This window comes from Calidris pugnax, unplaced genomic scaffold (assembly GCF_001431845.1).
Source record: "Calidris pugnax isolate Ruff unplaced genomic scaffold, ASM143184v1 scaffold262, whole genome shotgun sequence".
NCBI classification, from domain to species: domain Eukaryota; kingdom Metazoa; phylum Chordata; class Aves; order Charadriiformes; family Scolopacidae; genus Calidris; species Calidris pugnax.
The window spans coordinates 181,307-203,430 of NW_015091043.1; the positions used below are offsets into that span (position 1 = coordinate 181,307).

Here is a 22,124-nt window from a genome sequence, read left to right on the forward strand (position 1 = left end):
ACTGAAATGCTTTTTTCCTCTAGTAAGAGGAAATTTACAACCAGTCTCCTTACTGGTCTCCTTAAAACTGGTCTCTTTAATCTTTAATTGCAAAATCATCCTTCTTCTTTCATATAACATGAGATGTGTTTTGGTTTGTTTTTCAACAGTAGGTAGAATTTAAACTTCACGCATCAGCAGTCCGTTGGCCATACTGTTACAAATAGGTCTTGCCACGTGTGGAAATAGGAGTTGTTACTAGCTTTGGTAGTTTGAAAACAGAAAAACAGGCAAAATTCAACTTAAAACAAACTGTCTTCAGTATCCATGAACATGATGTGGTTTCTTGAGGAAGACAACAATTGATTTTGATTGATTACTTGCACTGGAGAGATAACCTGTAAGCAACAGCTACTTTTAAGAACTTGTTCAACTCTGCAGCAGTTGGGCGGGCCCATTTTAGTGGAGATGTTTACTATTTCCAATAAACTCTAGGGTAGAAGAATTTCTTCCAAGATCTGGATGCCTCTGTAGTTAGTTCAACACAATTTCTATAATTGTTTACTATAGCTCTGTTTGGTGGCGGCTGGTAATAAAATAAACAACACAGAACCTCCTAATTGAATGAAAGATGACTTCTCTGCTGTTACTTTAACTATTACAATAAATCCATTTACCACAGTTATTTTATTTCTGGAGTGGTATAAATATTAGGGTCCTATTTCTGTTAACATCTGCTTCTTAAATACTGCAGTTCATGAGCACTTAATCTATAACAAAATTACATCTTTACTCTGAAGGAAAGGAAAGACTTTTTATGTTACAGATATTTTATTAGGGTATGGTTTTAATTGAAACTATCTTATCTATAAATAAATTTTAATTTTATTGTTCCAGTCATATTGCTATCCTCAATTTAGTCTAGTCTTAAAATAACTGCTGTCAGAGAATATAAATAGATATATGTATCTATCTCTCCATATATATATATTTATGTCTATATATGCAACAGTGTGGAAAAATAGAGCTTTTATGAATGAAGGAGTCTTGTTATTCCATTATGTTGAATGCCTTTATGATTTGCAAGTAAATTAACCCTTAAACTGAATGGCGACTCTGTCAAGCACACCAAAAACGTTTGATGATGTCATGGAGAGACTCCATTCTCTACAGGGTCAGTGCAATGGCCCCAAAAGCCATTCTTATCAATATTTGAGCAATTTTTCTGGTATGTGATGTCTGCTATGATAGCCCCAGTCTGACCCACTGTCTTTAATGTACTGGAGCCCACCACACCTCTGTGAGACTGGAAGGTCCTGCCATCTCCATTTCCCAACCACAGTTCTGGGGCATGGAGAGGTTACCAGCTAATTTGGAGAGAAATCTCCATTTCCAGATCACAGGGGACCCATTTTCATCCCATTCTGTGCACTAATATTTTTGGGCTGACACTCACCTTACCCTGGGCAGCTCACCTCCCACTAGGATTTAAGCTGAGAAGTGAGAGGCTGTCTCTTTGCTCAGGTGTTCTATGATCCAGAAGAGAAATCCAGATTTATTAGGCCAGAAGGGGAATGGGAGAGGGAATAGAAATGCACAGCCAAAGGATTTAGGGCACTTGTTCTTTCTGAATTGCTTAGACAGTACAAAACCTTAGGATTTCCTTGCTGGGAAGTAGCATTTGGAAAGGAGGGATTTCAAAAATCCATATATGTTTTCTTTTCAATTAATCAGAAAACAAAATAGCTATTTCCAGGTAAAATCTTTTAGACACATTAGAACACTTTCTCCAGGCCAGCTATACAAATTGACTACCCCAAAGAGATGAAAGCTTCAGTCCTTTAACTCATGTTTCTTATCTGCTTTCATGTCATTGCCACACAGCTGAATACACTGTAATTATTCCGGTATAATCCCTCTGCAAGTATGCTTTTCTTCAGGAAAAAGTTATTGTTGTGTGAGTTGTACTTCAAACTGGGGAAGAGTTATCCTGGGATGACTATGTAAGTAAGTGTCCCCATACAGGCACTTTTGACACTCACGTTTCTACCAGTAGCAAGGTCCTTTGATCAGGTCACTGCCACTCTGACAGTTTTTGTTTTGGCCAGACTGTGTCAAAGTAGCTCGAGGATGTTTACAGTTCACTTCAACCCCAGCCCCTCCTAATGGCCTGATACACACTCAAAAATTCATTCACATGACCTGAATCCAGCTTTTAAAACAATAAGAATTTTTAAGACCAGAAAAGAAAGGAATCTCTGAGAAAATAGCTCTTCTTTTTGCCTTTTTTGTCTCATGTGTATGTGGGAAGGAACGATAAACTGAAGCCGAGGATAGGCTGAATGTAGAGAAATTATTCTTTCAGAAGATAATAGTAAAAGCAACTGTGGCTGTGTAGTAATGATGACAACTTGAAAGGCCTATATTTTGGGGGGGTAGAGGGTTGCCAATTTTCAAAATCTCAGATTGTTAACTATTCAAAAAGTTAATTTATTTTCTTTTCTTCTCTCAAAACCATGCTTTAGTTGTTTTGAAAACATGGAGTACTCCTAGGGAAAACTAAAGCACATCTAAATTTCTGGCTGCAAGAGGTAAAAGTGTGATCAAACTCTTTCCATGCGTGTATCTGTAAAAGAGGGTCTTACTCAGTTTTTCAGTCCAGTCACACAAAGTCCAGAAACTTCAGCTAGCTTGAAGCTATTTCTTACTGCAGCTCAAATATTCTCTGGGAAACAGAAATGTTCCCACGGAATCATAAAGTAATTTATGTGTGAGGAGACCCTGGAGGTCTCCTTGTGCCCCCGCCAACAGGAGCAGGTTGCTCCCATGCCCATCCTTGTCCCATTACATTTGGACTCTTGCCCAGGACGGAGGTCCCACAGTACCCCTGGGAAACCTGGTCCCACATTGGGCCACCATCCTGAGGACCACATGTGCCCTCATTGCAGCATCCCCTTCTGCAAGCTGTGTCCCCACACTGCTAGTGTGTCCCCTGCTGGGACAGCCTGGTCCCCTTCATCCCTCCCCTCACCCCTGCAGCAGCCACTGGCAGTTGCTTATTGTTTATTCTCATTATGGTGCTTAATATCGCCACAAGGAAAATGTCAAATAATTGGACACAGCCAATATTATCATCCTGCCATGAAGAAGTCTAAAATCTAAATAGACTTCCTAAAAAGAGATACTGAAAAATAAACCCCAACTCTCCAGCCTAGGTATCAGCATCTTTATTTTCATCTGTTACTTCAAGCAGTTCTTCCTGGTAGCATCGGTGTGTAGAAAATATATAGAGAGGAGCTTATGTTTGAGTTATCTTTTATCTTATGGTTATGTTTTGTCTCTATGCCATCTCAAGTCTTTAATGAATATTTGAAAATCTTACCTTGTGTCAGGCTGTACCTGTGATACCCTTGGTGAGAGAAGTCTGCACAGAGCAGGGCTCTGTGGCTGATGAATGATCTAAGCAAAAGAGATACAAACTTTGTGTCTTCTCTCATAGAGTCTTGACAACGTCTCTTGCTGTGGTGGGTGTCCCTGCAGCTGGAAGAGCTTGGGGTTTATATCTTCTTCTTCATCTTTGTATGGAAACAACTGTCTACTTGGTTTACAGAGTTAAATAAAATATGGGACCTGAGCAATTTAAAAGCAACACACACAAAATATTTACACTGGTGATCTTGCTAATGGATGGGAAGCTTACTCTGAGGACGTAAAACAATTGGCACTTTTTCCCCCCAAAGCATTCCTAATTGACCTTCTATCTGTACAGCTGCAATTTCTGTTCCTGAGAGTTTTTAAACAGACAAAGCATGAGACCTTCATGAAGGAGCTAGAGCTGTCATCATACCTATCCCTCAGGTAACTTGCCATGGATATGCCTTCCCTGAGCATCCACAGCTCCAGTTGCACATGGCTTACACTGCAGCTGTGCTCTTGCAACCCCTTGCCTTACCACGGGAGCACCCAGCTGAGATCTAGCCCTTCCCAAGTGAACACAAATTGTGCCAGCCATCTATCTCTGGCTTCCCTCAGCCGCTTCTGCAGTCACATTGCACTGTTTGATGCCTTCCTGCCTGCTCTGTTGCTGTGTCCAACACTTGGTTTGAGAAGGAGCAGTGACTCAGGGGAGCTGAAGGGCTGTGAGATGTACCAGAGACAGCAAACAAACAAGGTGGAAGAGATTATCCTTGCAAAGTCTTTTGGCTGCCGTAATTCCAGGTGGTGCTTATCATAATAGTGGCCATCATTTATTTTTATTTACTGATTTACAATTCTTTTACTTGTCTTCTCCACATGCACCCTCTCCCACCCCTGCCTGGTGGCTCACTGGTGATGTAGTAAACCTCTGTCACCCCAGGAGCTATGGGGAAAGAGGAGATAGACACCCTGGGGACAGGCAGGACACCAGTCCCTTCAATGAGCAGGCTGCCTTGGAGGCACCAGGAAACTTTTGGGCAGCTCTGAAACAAGACCTGAGGACCAGTGATCCTGCGCTCGGAGGTCTGCTGCAGTAAGGGTTTTAGGAAAAGGGAATAATTGGGCAAGTGACACAGTGGCTGGTGACCTGTGTGGTTGAGAAGAAACTTTGGAAGATATTATGCCATCAGTCTCCAATGCCTGGTCACAAAAGGTTGTCAACTACAGTGAGCAGGTCTTAGTACGCTTGAAAAAAGTTAGTTAATGTGTTTTGATGTTCTGTGTGATGAATACACATTAACTGACTGCTAGAAGACTCTTGGTCTAAATGTATGCTTCATAAAAAAAAGTTTAAGACATCCGTTCCTTAAGATATTTCTAAGAAACGTTTTGTGCGTTTCTTGAACAAAGAATAATAAGAAACTTGCAGTTCTACAGGATAATAATTAACCTGCTTTATAAACATGTTATTGGATCTTGGACTGGCTAAGCTCTTTTTTTTTGTTGTTGGATTATAATTATGTTAGCTATGACATTGCGATTGAAGTTAAGACTACAATCAAACTGCAAGTTTTTCAGCATGACTTAATTCCCTAATCTGGACAATGTTTGAGTCACATCCGTGTATCACGCAGACATACTCCTTGGGCTAGAACAAGTGTCATAGATGCCTGGAAAGGCAAGGGAAAGTTTTGCTGCTACGCAAGACCAGATCATATCAGCAATCTGGAAAGGGCTGCTTGTTCTGTTCCAGGGCCAGTCATGCAGTACAAGGCTACATCCATTTTGCAGCAGAGCAAAGTAAAATCTCTTGTGTTTGCTAAGGACCACACCTCTCCTTCTTTTTGCAAGCAGACTCTTTCTCACTGAAACCTCACAGAGGAAGACTCTGCATCAGTCTGGGCAAAAAGCCGGAGTGTTCTGTTCACCTACCGGAAAATTAAGTACTACAGCATCCATCAGGAATACATTTCGAGGAGCTGCTTATTTCGAGATGGACCTGCCTGTCATACTGCTTATGTCTACAGCCTTTCTCTGCATTTGCATATTTATTCATGAGCAGTTAAGGGCATCTAACATTAACGTGCTGCTCACACTACAGTCATGCAAACAATTTATTTTTTTCTCTCTCTGTTTTTTGGAAGGCAAAGGAAAGCCTGCTGGCAAAGGAACAAGTCCTCCTATCATCTCGGTACACGTCCCAGTAACCTCTTTGCTAGTGCTGGCAATTGCACTGCACACCAGCAGGTCAGACCCAGACCTGCTGGGTAACCTGCACTAGCTGGGTTCGGGCCAGCTGGATGGCAGGGGAAGCTGCCTAAAAATATGGGAAGCAAGAGATGCAGTGTTTGGAGCAGCCAAGGGAACTGGGTAGAGAGGAAAAGGGAAGAATGTCAAAGGAATTGGCATGTGATGCCAGAGGAATGACCAGTGATGGTCATTCTTACACTTGTGCTCCTTGACACTCAATTTTATCGACCCAGGCAGAGCAGGTTCTGCTGCTCCAGGAAGCCCTCCTTCATTTTACTGATCCACTGGCTGAACAGAAAAGCTAGCCTCATGGCTGCTTCCAGAGCTCCAGATCTGCCTGGAAAACTCAGCCTTTTTGTACCAAGGAAACTTTCAGAAATGCAAAGAGCAAATCTGAAATGCAGCCAGATAGGCTAGCATCCTAATGGGAGTGTTCGGGACTAATATCTCACTCTGACACTGCCAGGTGAAGGAGGAGGTTTATTGTACTCTTTCAGTAGGACATGCACTGGTTTTATGGAGATTTGAGAATATAAACAACCTACCTTCTGCATTCACCCTTTCTCCAGGCCAGAAATACTGAATGCATGTAGGGAGAATATAATTTCATAATAATAAATAATTCCAGCTCTAAATAGTTAATGTCTTGTGGTTTTCAAACCTCAAAACCCAGTGACTTTTGGCAAAACTTTAATTTGGCAAAGACTTCAGTAAAAGTGCCTTTGATGTAGCACTACTGATTTCAGTGGAATTACACCAGGGATCATTACTGCCCATTTCGCAGAGAAGAGCATCATTACCCTGAATGGTCCACATCCAGTAGTGTTTCTCAAGAGCAGGCACATTTTACTGGAGGAGGCTGTCTTGGGTCAACTTTTGACCTTTGTTTCTCCTCAGGATTATCAGCTTCCTTGAAAATTACTCAGCAGCCAGAGGACTGCTCCACTTCAGCAAGCACTGCTCTCAAAGAGAGATAGCACTGATTGCCCCTCTAACCACTTGTAAATACAAAAAAAACCCCAACAAACCTAACCCAGAACTGCTTGAAGAAACTACCTCAAAAGGTAGCAGCACAGCAAGAACTGGCTTTTATATTGTGATAAAGAGACAAATGGCATATCTGGCAAATGCATCTGGGCCTCAGGTGAAGACACTGCCACTCTTCATGTGGGACTGGAAATGTGCTATTCCTTATGAGCAATGTTTATGGAAGTAGGTCCAAAATCAGCAAGGCTGATGGGTAGAATTAATCACTTATCTCAAGCAGGGGGTTCAGAGGTGGTGTGTAATGGGCATAATGGTATATGAAAATGGTGTTAAAAAGATTTACTTGCTATAATAAAATGTCCCCCAATATTAAAACTTTTGATGGAACATTAAGGCAAAATGCAGCATTGAAAGTAAAGATTTTTTTTTCAATACAGCATTAATTTTACTACGTGCATTTGAGGGACTATGAATTATTTCCTTGCTAGTACTAAATGCAAACAACTTAAAGCCCTTGGGCTTTACTGTCCTGAAGCATGCAAGTGGAATAAATAGCGTGTAAGGGAGCTGTGCACCATGTTTACGGCCATCACTGTGTTTACTACATTCAAACACTTGGCATGATTTCATTCTCTCCTGTCCAACATCTGCTCACTTATTTCTGTCCTCACCATGATCTCTTAACAGAATTATGACCTGCTTTTTCTTTTTTTTTTTTTCCTTTTTTTTGCATGGTGCAGAAAAGCCACTCTGTTTTCCTGCACTTGAACAAAATAAATGTGGAACTGCTGGTTATCTCTGCAATCTCACATGTGCAGAGAGACCAAATCACCTGAGAGCAGTAGTGACCTAGAGCATCGCAAGCCCAGTGCCCTTTCCACTTCAGTAACAGAGAGCCTTTTTAATGACATGATCTAATTTCTGCTGAAGGATTTAGCCCTGAAGAAATTGTACTCTTGGAGCAAATGAAGGAATTCTTATACCAAACTGTACATAGAGTAGCTGCTGTAGTACCAGTGAAATGGTGCCTTCTGAAAGTACAGCATATTCACATTCCACTAGTGGAATGAGCTGTACAAATGCCTGCATTTTTACAATAGTATATCTGGCCACTTTCAGAGCCCTTTATCATTTTGACAATGTCTAATCATACAGCACAACTTTGGTGCATAAAAGAAGCTCCAAGATGGAGTAGAGAGTTAAAGCTCGTAACAGACAATGAAGGAGGAGCAATGCTGAAATACTAGCTTGTGGCAATTTTAATCACAGACTTAAATAAAGCAAATGCACAACATTGTTAAGCAGGAGGAACTCGTACAGCTAGCTATTTTTAGGCTCCATCCTCATGCAAGCATTTTCCTTTTAGCAGATTTGAGAAACACCCCTTCATGCTTCCCGGGAAAAGATTTTGCAAAATTTTTTCAAGCAGCATAACCCGGATTTTGTAGCTATGGAGGACAGATGGCAGCCAACCGTCTTTTGTTTCCAAGGCACATCTGGCTCTGGTTTGCATCTGGCTGGACCGCCTCGATGCTGACTGCCTCGCTGGAGTGTCTCATACCCAGGAGCTGTGCCCAAGCACCCAACGCAGCTCCACCACCTCTTCCCTTATCACGCCCTGCCCACCCTTGGTCTCACCATGTGTGCCAAAGCCTTCCCCCCAGTTTTCTGATGAAAACGTCCTGGGAAAGGTTTGTTCAAAGCAGGTGAGAGATTATTCCATCCCTACCCACTGCCTCAGCACTATTTTAGACATCTGGCAGGGGAGAAGATGTTTCCCGGACAGCGAGACGGCTTGTGCAGTCCCCTGGTGTGCGCCTGCCTGTTTGCCTATTGTATCTGCAGTGGGTGTATAAATACACGTAACCTCAACAGCCTGGCAAATAGAACCTCTGAATTTTAAGAACTGCTTCTTATAAATGTTTCCTTCTCTCAGAGTCTTCTCGTCTGGATTCCTCAGTGTAGTATTTAACGAATGCCTTAATTTTCATCTTAAAAAGGAGAGCCAGAAACATCAAAGCTACCAGCTTTCCTGTTTTAGATAAAATATGCTGACATTTCATCCAAGAGGGAGGATTTTTAGTAGATCATAGCATTCTTGTCTCTAAATATGTCTTTTTAAAAATCCCATTGATGCTTTCCAGTTTCAAATTCATGCTATTAATAGGTCAAAAGAAAAGACTTCTGGGAGAAAGCAATCATGTGATTTTGTAGCTAAAATGTTTCACATAAACAAAGGCCAAAACGGAAGCTACACAACATATCATGGTTTTGGTGTACAGCAGTTGTACTGAAGGGATTGGCTTCTCTCTGTCTGAGCATCTGCATGGAGATTCTGTGAAAGCGCATTGAAAAAAGCCTGGATTTTATCTGTCCTCCTGTAGCAAATGAAGCGTGACTGTTAGCTGGATGTCTTCAGTGCTGTCCAAGGAACAGTTTGCTAAAGGCTTTATTAGGACTGCTGGAGCTATATCTAAAACAGGTTTAAAACAGAGAAGGTTGCCTTCACCTTTAGAGTTTGGTGTTTAGAAACTTCGGGTTGATTTTTTTCCCAGCTGAGTATCACTCGGGATTTCAGATTGGAGACACAACTCAGGGTGACACATGTAGCAACATAGTTCCACATGCAACTGCCCACATTTCATTTTTAAGGACAGATAGCAATTTTCTGAAGACCAATCAGCCTTCACACCGCTTTGCACTGGATCTAGCCCAGCAGGTACTCACCAAGTTGTGCTACTGAGACCTCCTAAATGTCAAAGCACAGGCTGTTAAATACTTAGCACCTCAGGATCTGTAAATCCATCTTTGACTGTCTCACTTTCTCTCTTGGTACATGTGATGACTTGGGGGTCCTCTGCTGGGGGGGCACATTTCAATAGTACATTGGGCCTGAATGAGCCGATGAAACTTCTGGTCAGTGATCAGCTGGGCTGAACAGGAAAGCAAAGGTCCCACAGAGAAATCTCACTACCAGCCCACGAAATGCAGCAGGAGGTACTGGTAGATGGCAGTGTCAGCAAAAGGAGCAGCAAACTGCAGAAACCATGTCTGGAGATGGCCATCCCTAATGTTGTGTGAACTAATACTTTGGAGGCCACGGGCAAAGCTGAGTTCAGCCAGGTAAAGTGTGTCTCCGGCATCAGAGAATTTGACTGTTGAACATGACTGCATGGTACAAGAGCACGAGACATTTTCTGTCATGCAGGAGTCCTAATTCCTATAGAAATCACTTAAAACCCACCTAGAAGTCCTCTGGTGCACAGCACAGCTCAGGTCAGTGAAAGCTGGAGTCATTCATACAGTCTAATTCGCTTCTGCGTTTTGTATTGCATTCTGTCTGCTGCCTTATTAAAACCTAATTGCCTGATGTCAAATAGGGCATGGAGTGACAAGAATAGTTTGTGCATAGATACTATGTCTATATATACACACAAAAACTAACAAGTAAGCCTTGTCTGTCATGTCAAAAATCTTTCTATTTTGGGCTGGGTTTGAAGCCTACTTTTGGTGGTGGATGTTTTCCTGTTATACATCATTTGCACAAGTCAAGTTCCATTCCAGCGACAAACATGGCATTGAAAAGACTGATCTGAAAACTCTGAACTCTGACTATGAAACTCAGTTTTTTTGAACTGTTGATTTCTTTATCAGCTTCTCTTTGTTGGAGAGGATACACACTCTCACAGCTGTCTCCTTGAACTAGCACTGCAGATCCCTTCTCAAATTCAAAACGAAGGCTCCAATTTTCTGGCCAATGCAAGGGACTAGCATGGTTGGTCCCTTGGCTGACTGGTTTTTCCACCATCTCCATTTCCATCTTCCATCTGGTTGCATACAGAGGGTAGTACTCAGTGTCTCAAAGTCCAGATGGAGAGCAGTGACAAGTGGTGTCCCTCAAGGGTCCGTGCTGGGACTGATACTGTTTAACATTTTTATCCATGATATAGACAGAGGGATTAAAGGCACCGTCAGCAAGTTTGCAGAGGACACCAAGGTGTGTGGTGTTGTCGATACACCAGAGGGATGGCATGTCATCCAGAAGGACCTGGATAGGCTGGAGAGGTGGGCCCAGGTGAACCTCATGAGGTTCAACAAGAACAAGTGCAAGGTTCTGTACCTGGGCGGGAACAATCCTCGCCATCAGTACAGACTAGGGGGTGAGGTATTAGAAAGCATCCCTGAGGAAAGGGACTTGGGGGTGCTGTGGACGAGAAGCTGGACATGAGCAGGCAGTGTGCAGTTGCAGCCCAGAAGGCCAATCACATCCTGGGCTGCATCAAAAGATGCATTGTCAGCAGGTCCAGAGAGGTGATTCTTCCGCTTTACTCTGCTCTGGTGAGACCTCACCTGGAGTCTTGTGTGCAGGTCTGGAGCCCTCAATATAGGAAAGACATGGACCTGATGGAGCAGGTCCAGAGGAGGGCCACGATGATGATCAGGGGGTTGGAGCACCTCTGCTACGAGGACAGGCTGAGGGAGCTGGGGTTGTTCAGCCTCGAGAAGAGGAGGCTCCGGGGAGACCTAAGGGCAGCCTTCCAGTACCTGAAGGGGGCCTGCAGGAAGGCTGGGGAGAGCCTGTTTACAAAGGCCTGTAGCGACAGGACAAGGGGCAATGGCTTTAAGCTGGAGCGGAGCAGATTTCGATTGGAGATTAGGAGAAAGCTCTTCACTGTGAGGGTGGTGGAGCACTGGAGCAGGTTGCCCAGGGAGGTGGTTGAGGTCCCATCCCTGGAGATATTCAAGGTGAGGTTCGACGAGGCCCTGGGCAACCTGGTCTAGTTGGGGGTGTCCCTGCTGACTGTGGGGAGGTCAGACTAGATGACCTTTGGAGGTCCCTTCTGGCCTGGACAGTACTATGATTCTATGATTGCCAAGGGGCAAAGTCCTGCCTGGCTTTGGGCTCCTGATCTTCCCTTCGACAGCTGCTTGTCCTGTCTGCCAACTGATCTGCTGCGTCCCTCTGGCAGGGCTTGGGCCAAACAAGACACAGAGGCTGATGTGCTGCTTAAAGGACTGCTTGCAGCCAGTGCATCTCCACTGGTGAACCTCTCCTGGGAGAGCTGCAGCTGGATTAGTCAGTGGCCTGCTGAGGTTGTAACCATGTTTTTGGACTAGGAAGCAAAGCAAAACTCCCAGGAGTTTTTCTGTTGGTTGTAGGCTATTGCTGCTCTCTGCAATAGTGTTGCTGTGCCCTGGGATATCCATGGCTTCTGGAGGACTTTCATTCATTTGTTTTGGTTTGTGTCTGGCGAAGTGGTGATGTGTGTGCCTGTGTGAATGTGTCTGTCTGTCTGTCTGTATGCCTGTAAATGTATGGAGACACATCTCTGGTATAAGTTAAAGATAACATCTTTTATTAATTTAACAGCAGGCTGATTTTATCCTCCATGAAACAAATTACATTTAGAGCACGCTGCTTTTTTGTTTTTGAAGCTTTCAGAAGTTTATGATTTAGTCCTTCGAGGACATGCCTTATCATTCACAAGAGATCCACACTTTTGTTCAAAGATTTCACTGCGTGCAGGACTGGCTAATTTCAAAACTCTTTTTTTTATTAGGAACTAAAAATAACTTCTCATTAAGTCATTGATGGTAAGTAAAGCATACACTGTAAAACTGACACGCCTAAATCTGGAAGACCTGACACCTGGATAAAAAGCTGATGGATTGCCTGAAATCAACTGTCTAAAGCAGTAATCAGAAATTCAGTGGGGACAATCTAATATTCAGAAATGGAGCCAGCTCCTTCTCAGCCTTCAGATGGCTTTTGTTCAGTCTGTTCCTAAGGTTTGGGGTTTTTTACCTTACAGTCAAAAGCTCTTCGGGAAAAATGGCTGCTACAGGGAATTCCTGCTGGCTCCGCAGAAGAGGAAGAAGCCAGAAGGAAGCAGTCAGAAGAGAATGAGCTGAAGGTGAAAAAGCTGGAGGAAAACATACACAGGTAGGGACAGTTTCCCTTTGCTTTCTCTAAGAACAGTCACTCCCATTAAGGCCAGACACCTTCCTTGCCCAGGTCCCCATCTCTGGCAGCAGCTCATAGCAGCTGCCCAGGGAACAATATAAGAGGCAGACACAGGTACAGCCAAATGTGCCCAGAATTTGTCTTCCAGATGTCCATGGTTTGTAAGGTAGTGCCATCAGGGTGTCTTTGTGTTTAATGGACTTCTCTTGCAAGGGAGCTGAATAGAGGGCTGGGTTCCCCCTTCAGATGCATGTGTATGACTCGGCCAACACTGAAGAGATTCTCCATTGCTTTACACCTCCTACAGCCAAAAAGAGTTCAAAGAGGGGTGGCACTCTTTTGCACTCACTGTTCACTGGCGCAAATAACTTCAAAATGCAACAGCAGATGCCACCAGCAGATCAAATATCTACTGCTGTCAGAAGCAAGGTTTGGCCGTTAGAATTATTTCCTTTTATCAGTTTCCCATTGCAGTCTGAGTTGATGTTTGTCCTCTTTTTTTGTATTTTCCTTTGTTTTGCGGCAAAAAATGGGCTCTAAAGCTTGTAAGAAAACTGCTTTTATCCCTCACAGAACAAATTCCAGAGCTGCTGCTTCTGCCATTTAGGATATGTGGATTTAAAGGTTTTTCAGCTGGCAGAAAATTGGCAAAAGTTAGTCAAATTTGGCACCACAGCTTTTACAAATGTGTCAGCTGAGGCAGATAAGTGACAGAGCAAAGCACACAGGACCAACAGTGCAAGGGTTGAAGTATTAGTCTAGCATCTGGTGAACTCAGTTTGCCTTATGCCAGGTTTCTTGTGAAATTTCTTGGAGAAATCACTGAGAATGTTTCTTTGGGGATATACACAAGCAAACCCACCTGAGCTTGGACAACATTAAATGGCTTCTGTGTGGAAGTAACAGATCAGCATGAATGTAAGAGCTGTCTCATACTACTGATCTCTGTCTTGTGATTCCTATTAATTAAAACTGATCTGAGAATGTGTATTGTTCTTTTACTTTTGTGGTAACATAAGGCAAGAAAGCTTTTTTTTATATTTTTTTTTTATTTCATATGTTACCTGATATTTTACTCCATAAATTAATGCAGTAGATGGAAAGAATACATGGACTTAACTTCAGAAATACCTACTGTAATACGTATTTCATCTGGTGCTGAATGCTGCAAGGTGCTAAGTGCTCTGACCCCATTGAGCAATACACATCAGCATGTGCTTAATTTCAGCTATGTGAGTGCCACCACTGAAGGCAATGAAACCTGCATTGCTTAATTGGTTCAAAGTGCAGGATGAAAGTATCTGTAAAATTTTTTCCCCCGTGGTTTGGTTTTTAGATCCTTAACTGCAGCAATGAAATAGAATCTCTGAATATTTTGGAAGTAACGGAGCTTTCTTCTGCTGTGACCGCCTATCTGTCAAATGACAGGTCAGCTGCTCACTCCTGAGTTGAGAGGACATTTGTTTGACAGTCTCGCTAGCATGCTTAACTTCCCTGTTACCTTCCTAAGGGAACCCAAAGTCAGTAAAAAAGTATTTTCATTCAAATGAGGAAATATTACACCTGAACTGTAGAGAAAAAACAGTAGAGGTTGGGATTATTAATCTAATTACAATTTACATCCATGACGACAGGACACATCCAGAGCCTAATGAGATAGACTGAGAAGTCAAAGGGCTGTAGAAGGGGTAAGAAGAAGAGATGGCAAGCACATTATCTGGAGAAGTGAAGTGGAACGAACTCATCCTGAAAGGATTTTTTTGTATCCTGTGCACCACAGTTCCCCTCTGCATTCCCAGAGGAAATTTGTTCATGTTTGCAGGGTCCCAGTGGTCCTTTGAAAGTGCACTATGCACTGTCCCATGAGAATACTGTGAAACAGCCCAAACCTTCTCAATGAGGGCAAAAGGAGACAGACTAAGCTGTTCCATCAGGAGGACAGAAAACTACCACAAGACCAGCCATAGAGTTGATGCCAGGGGGCTGTATGACCACTCTGCCATAGATCTTGCATGTTTATTACAGTCACACCACATCATTTGTGCAAGCACAAAGCAGCTGCCATGTCAAGAGGTCTGTGAAAGAGTCTCGTGTCACACATGCTGGGTTTGTCCTTTCTGGAAAGCATGCAGTCTTTTTCATTTGCTCTAGGAGCAGGGTGAAGCTTACTGGTGAAGGCCAATGCCCTACCTCTGCTGGCAGCCAGCTGCCCCTCCTTTAACAAGGGGCAACATGCAGCCATCCCATTCCTCTTGCAGCAGAGCATCCCACCATTATCTCAGAGAGCACCGTTTCTTCTGCTCACACAGAAGGGCTCAGGAAGGTCACCCTCTCATACCTTTGAGGTTACCAGATGAACAGCCACAGCAGGAGAAATATCCATCTTTACTTGCAGGCCAGATGTAAAGAGTATGAGATGTAAAAGATGAGAGTAAGAGATGACAAGCTGAGTGAACTGCAACATGTAGAACAGAAAACTGGAGGAGACAGTGTCTGAAACCAGACATAAATGAGGATGTGAGCTCATGTAGGATTGTGCTGTCCAGAAGAGGCAAATATCTCTACCTTATGGAAACAGTAGGGCTAACTAGGGGTTTGTAGATCATCTTGAAGGCCTTGCACATAGCACAAGTGCTTCAGTTGAGTATTGCTTTTTCCAATTCAAGTTTTAAGTGACTTCCCTACTAAAATCATACATTTTGCAAGATGTACACATGCTTATAGTGTCTATTCTTAAGCTAGTATAACCAGTTCTCCTTTGTGTGGGAGGTGTGTAATTCAAATGGGGACAGAAAAATGCATGAATGTGCAGGCTGCTGTTTATTTATTAGACTGCCATGTTATCATGATATGAGAAATCACAAGCTTGTAGCTTGCAAGGATATGTGCATATGAGTAAACTTAGACATGAGTAAGTGTAATGATTTAATGAGCTCCCTCATCTGCAAAAGCGTGTGGAAGAAGGATGCCTACATTAGTCAGCATTTCTGCACAATTTGTGCCAAGAAACTGAAAAAATATCTGCATCACAAAACCAGAAATGAAGCAGAACAAAGAACGCAATACAAATAATTAAATAACATTATTATGCTTATAATTACCAACAGGAGGACAAGACACACACACACACATATAAGTTAAAAACCTGGGCAGTGCAAGATTAAGACAGGATGCAGGCACATGAACAGTGTAACAGTCAATTACAGACAGAATGATTGTTTGATAGTTGGGGTTAGTTTAATATATACAGAGATTTTGAAATGTATGAGCATTAGAAATAGTCTTCATACCCAAGATTGCAAAGTGAAAATAGAAGAACATGCTGAGTTGAAGCAAGTTTGGTCCTGAACTGCAGGCATTCCTCCTTGCCTAACGTGAGTCTTCAGATTAAGATTTCTGATACCCCATTTAAAATCCCTAGTATTGTCTTGCATTTCTTTTTAAAAGTGGTTGGTCTGATGGGGTTGTTGAGCCTGGAGAAGAGAAGACTCTGGGGAACCCTTAGAGTGGCCTTCCAGTACCTGAAGGGGGCCTACAACAAAGCTGGGAGGGACTTCACCCTCAGCAAGTTTACCGACAACTCCCAGCTGTGTGGCACGGCCGACACGCTGGAGGGAAGCGATGCCATCCAGAGGGACTTGGACAGGCTGGAGAGGTAGGCCCATACAAACCTCGTGAAGTTCAACCAGGCCAAGTGCAGGGTCCTGCACCTGGCACATGGCAATCCCAGGCACAAATACAGGTTGGGTGGAGAATGCCTGAGAGCAGCCCTGAGGAGAAGGACTTGGGAGTGCTCGTGGATGAGAAGCTCAACATGAGCCGGCAGTGCGCGCTGGCAGCCCAGAGAGCCAACCATGTCCTGGGCTGCATCAAAAGAAGCGTGGTCAGGTGGTTGAGGGAGGTGATTCTGCCCCTCTACTCTGCTCTCGTAAGCCCCCGCCTGGAGTACTGTGTCCCGTTCTGGTGACCCCAACATAAGAAGGACATGGACCCATTGGAGAGAGTTCAGAGAGGGCCACAAAGATGATAAGAGGGCTGGAGCCCCTCTCCCAGGAAGACAGGCTGAGAGAGTTGGGGTTGTTCAGCCTGGAGAAGAGAAGGCTCCAGGGAAACCTTATAACAGCCCTCCAGTACCTGCAGGAGGCCTACAGGAGAGATGGGGAGGGACTCTTTGTCAGGAAGTGTAGTGATAGGACAAAGAGTAATGGTTTTAAACTGAAAGAGGGGAGATTTAGATTAGATACTAGAAATAAATTCTTTAATGTGAGAGTGGTGAGACACTGGAACAGGTTGCCCGGGAAAGCTGTGGATGCCCCATCCCTGGAAGTGTTCCAGTGGTCCAGGCTGGATGTGGCTTTGGGCAACTTGGTCTCCCTGCCTATAGCAGGGGGGTTGGAACTCGATGATCTTTAAGGTCCCTTCCAACTCTAACCATTCTATGATTCTACGACTGTTTGCAAGGGCGTATTGCGATTGCACAAGGGGCAATGGTTTTAAATGAGGGCAGGGTAGGTTTAGATTAGACACGAGGAAGAAGGTCTTTACAATGAGGGTGGTGGGACACTGGAACAGGTTTTCTAGAGAGGTGGTGGAGGCCCCATCCCTGGAGACATTCAAGGTCAGGCTTGATGAGGATCTGCGCAATCTGATTTAATTAAAGATTTCCATGCTTACTGCAGGAGGCTTGGACTAGATGAAGTCCCTTCCAACCAGACATGTTCTATGATTCTATGGTGGACTTAACAAGGATATTGGACCCCTTATTCCACATTCATTGAGTCTTAAGTGGGCTGGCACTCTGTCAGTACTGGGAAGGATGGAAAGGTATTGCTGCATTATTAAATGTTTGAGACCTGGCTGCAAGATTGGTGGTGCCATTGTATCAATGAAAGAGTGAAGCCAGATGTGGATTTAAGATACCTCTTGACACAAACTGTCCTTAGACATAGAGAAGCTTAAAAGCTAGTTTAGTTTTTTGTGTTCTCCTGAAGATCTCGGGTCAGTGCTAGAGGAAAGCAGTTTCTTTCCCATTGTCACACAGTGAGAAAGTGCTCTCTTACTTCCTTCCGCTAGCTTAGATTTGGGATAAATGATACAAAAGGAGTAAAATAATGGAAGAAAAACATTTCCCTTACCTTAAACTTATTCTCCAAACCACAGACCTGAAACATATTGTTTGGGGTAGCATTGATACAGATGCCCAGTGAACTTCCACAGACACATTTCTGATAGTGTGTTGTAGGTGAAACAAGCACTGGAATGTGTTGCATGCCTCCCATGGTTATTTTTACCGCGTGACAGTCTGTTATTTTGCAGAAGTGAATGGAAAGTTGGCATTCGACATCTGGGTATTAACAGGCAGCATTCGTAGAGCAGAGCAGCCCACCCACAGCCTGCTGTTCCTTCACAGCATTTGAAAGGCTCCCGAAATTGTTTTGTTTTACTAGATTACATTGTACTACGTGCTGGCTACTAGTTGTGTTTACTACAAAAGGTGAAGAGTTTTCATTGCTCTGGAGCTTTCATGTAGCATGCCAACATGAAATACTCTGTGACAACGTATCTCCCTACTTGATGACAGACACTGGCACGAGATACAAGGACTGGACATGTTGTGCTCCTGGGGAAAAGAAACCCACTGAGCTAAATTCTCAGTAAAGTGGCATATCCCTTCAGAAATGAACAGGGATTCTGTTCACGTTGGATGAGGAAGCACACACCAACTCCATGGAGAGACAGATTATTGCTCTAGCAGAGCAGACTTCTCGGACACATGGACCAGTAAATGGCTTAGAGCAGTGGGGGCTAAGAGGATCCCCAAAAAGCACACACAAGAGATGCTTTTGGCATTTTGGTGCTGTGGCAGCTCTTGGTGGAAGCAAGGCAGGACAACAGCCGAGGTGTACGTGTACTTTTACATGTTCTTTACTCAGGGCTACTCAGCCATCAGCACGTTTGCGTCTCCTAACATTTGCAAAAGCTCTTTGGGATTGTGGAGTGTTTCATTCTTGTGCATGCTGGTGGTGAAACGCAGCTGTGTCACCTCTAGGAGAAAGCTTTTCCATGGTAGTCCAGCATGGAGTGAGAGCCCTAGCACTAATGGTGGCAGGGGCAGGTCATGAGCTCTTTCCTGGGACAAGTACATGTCTTTGCTGGTTGCTATTGTCTTGTCAATGTGGGCAGGTGGTAAATACATGAAAAACTCTCTCCCAGCAGCTCCCATCTCAGAGAGCTGCTTTTCTTCTATACTCACAAAACCTTGAAAAGGATTCTAAAGTGCTGAACTGAAAGATGCCTGTGAGAGGGACTGCAGGACAAGCACAGCTTCTGCCAAAGAAAAGCACTTAACCTGATGGACCGAAAGAGATGTTGAATGTGAGCTTACACGAGAGACATGAACAATAGTAGAGGAAGAGAGATGACACTATGTCTCTCAGGCAAAAGGCGCCTTGGTTGTGCGAGGTTCTCTGTTGTTATGCCGTGCTCAACCTATGTCTGCTTACCGAGTACTAGACAGAAGTCCTAATCCAGGTCGAAGCATATCCAAAATGGAGTAAAACTTCCCCAAAGCTGGAAGAGTTGGGTTTTATTTCCACTAGTGCAATTGAATCTTTCCAGGTAAATGCTCAGATTTGAGTATTGGCCGGGAGATTGGGCTGGGCCCTGAGAAGAAAACCCTCATCAAGATGATTTAATATTAATATTTGATATTAATTGACTATGAGTGCTCCACAGATCTCTGATCTTAGATGGGATCTACACTAAAAGTCCCTTCTCATTGCAGAGTCTAGCAAATGCAGGCTTCTATTTCAGCTGAGCTTGTCGTGGCTGCCGCACCTTTAGAGCTTTCTCTCCACTCTTTCATTCCTTCTAATGCCAAGGTGTGTTTCCTGCTGCTTCTTCCCAGGATAAATACTTAGCATGTCTCAGACTGGGAACTCTGGATATAATTCAGTTTCTCTTGGGACTGTCACTAACAGTCTGCACGACAGAGGGAGAGAGAGCATGTAAGACAGATGTGAGTGCACTCCTTCAAAAGAAGGATCATCTGATGTCTGGTTCTCTGCTAAGATTGATCAATATCAGATCTCATCTGCTGAAGCTCCACAGATTCCAATTTCAGCAACCCCTAAGGACTGTGGTTTCCAAAACAGCACATCCTTTACCTCCCATAAAGCTTTTGCTGGGGTGCATTTCATATGTGATACATTTCTTAGGAAAACAGACACCAAAACAAAACCAGGGAAAAAGCCTCAACAACAGGAAATCTCAGATTTCCAAAGGAACCCTCTCTGCGACATGATTCGAGAATTCCTTAGGACTTGCAGGATGATCTCAGAAAAGCAATGAGTTAAGTGCTGCTGGGTGGAAATGGGTTTGAGGTTTTTACATATGGTATAATATATTCAGATGTAGCATTTAAAAAAAAGCACACTTAAGAATAATAACACAGTATACTGTCTCAGTTCTGGAACTCAAACCATTTAACAGTTGCCTAAATGTTGGTGTTCTGTGTTTAGGAGTAGCAACCTCAGGATCTTCCACAACTCTAGGCATTGCTAGCTTGTATTTATTTAATGATGCCTATGCATCTTACAAAGTAGGCAAAAGGACTGCTCAATTTGAGCACAGATTCCCTCCACACTAGTTATGTCTGCCCTCTTCAGACATGTGTATCGCATATGGACTTTGATAAAGACACCATGTGTGTGCCCAATTTGGGAGCAAGATATAGAAGAAATTCCAAAGCCCCGTCTCTACATATCAAGGAATTTCCATCTCAAGTGCTTCTGACACTTTATCCATGTCAGTATGCTATAGGTTAACAGACATGTTCCTCAAGAAGGAAGAGACACATAGGCTTAAGTTCAACTCTGGACAGAAGCAGGTTTTCAAAGACACCTTTTTTAGACAAGCTAATACATTGTTAAGTAGCATCAATTTCTAAAAGGATTAAAAGCTTTAATACAGTAGATCACATGCTACAGGCCCTTGTGAAAGGGGCAGTTACCACCTCTGGGCCGGATTCAGCAAGAAAAGTTCCATTTCAATCATTGCAACCTTTCGATAACGTGGACATTCTGCACAAGGCTGGGTTTCTGTTTCCGTACTACATGAGATCCAGTTACAGATTATCAAGTGCAAAACTTCAGAGCCTCCTTGGCTTTAACATTTCAAAGCTAAAAATTTCACATGACTCTCTGTATGATACTGTTTGCAAGATGGGGAAATCTCTTCATAACTCATGTATTTATCATTTGTGTTGAATCACCACAGTCCCTCTGTGTGCAAAGCCAACTAAGATCTTCACACTTCTTTTAAGCCTAGTAGAACTGACAGGGGTTTCCTGAAGCAGTAAATTGTGGTATAGGATAAAGAGTAGGAATTGTTGACTTCATTACATCGGAATTAAATCTTAATCAAGTGCCATATGGGATTGTTGCCTCCAGCAAAATAAAAAGGACTAGTCTCTATTCCTTTTCTTGTTATGCTTATTTTTGCTGGAGTTGGCTGATTGGTTGGCTTTCCTTTAATGCTGGCCCTACCACAGTGCAGTCCTGGCAAAACAGCTCCTTCTGTACGGTTAGTTCACAGAGTGCTTGGTGGAAGGAAAAAACCAAAAGTGAGGAAATTCTGTAACAGGAAGACACATTTGTGTGGAGGTGATGGGCACATGCACAATTTTGAAGGCAATGACAAACCTGGAGTGTACTGAGAAACAGAAGGCACAGAGTTAGGCAACAGCCTGGGTTGGTATTATTGCGTTGGTGCTTTACAGTGATTATATACTCTGTCTTCACCTTATATCAGAAGGCTTTCCTCTTCCCTGCCAAACCTCTCTTTATGTGCTGTGTCCGTGCCTGGCAAGGCCAGAACATGCAGTGTACACACACACTCACACACACGTGCTCGCAGAAGCAGGGAAAACACCTCTGCAGTTCTGGTCCTCCAGAAGCAGCTCCCAAAGGCTCAGCTTCATCCAGTGTAACTGCAGGAGTTTTAATAAGTCAGCTACATTTAGAGTATCATCTCCTTTAGCCCCTGCTGCAGTCACTGAGGAAAGAGCATCACCTCCATGGCTTGTGTAAGCCCATTTCTCTCACTCGAGTGCTGGTGCCTCGGTTAAGTGCCTCTAGCACAATTAAACCTTAACATTACTTCCTGCACAGGTACCCTCCACTGGGCCTCTGGGTGCTAACGTGATGCAAATAGTCATTAATAACCATTAATTATATATCTGGTGCGTCACGTGTTAGTTACCCCAGGCCCTGCCCTGTCCTTCTTGCTTGTAGTCAGGGCTGCACGTATTTCTGCAGATCTGGGCTAGCTCCGAGGAGGTAGAGGTGCAGGCAGAGGAGAAGCGAGGTGCAGAGTCTGGAGCCACCCAGTGGGCACTGCAGGTCTTAGCCGCTTCTGTAAAAAACCTGCAGTCTGAAAAGCACGTCACCTTCCCCCTAGGGTTTTTAAACTGCTGCAGTATGTGAATTCTAAGGCAAAAAAAAAAAAAAAAAAAAAAAAAAAAAAA

The 22,124-nt window shown here is 43.5% G+C and overlaps 1 protein-coding gene across 6 annotated transcripts in view; it reads left to right on the forward strand.

Moving 5' to 3' along the window:
* The window catches only part of LOC106896420 (A-kinase anchor protein 2), a 277,094-nt gene that overhangs the window by 54,255 nt on the left and 200,715 nt on the right, over positions 1-22,124 (forward strand). For all 6 annotated transcript variants that reach the window (XM_014956402.1, XM_014956401.1, XM_014956403.1 and 3 more), the window contains exon 3: positions 12,447-12,577. In XM_014956402.1, coding sequence (XP_014811888.1) covers positions 12,447-12,577 — 131 coding nt within the window. The remainder of the gene's footprint in view (positions 1-12,446; positions 12,578-22,124) is intronic.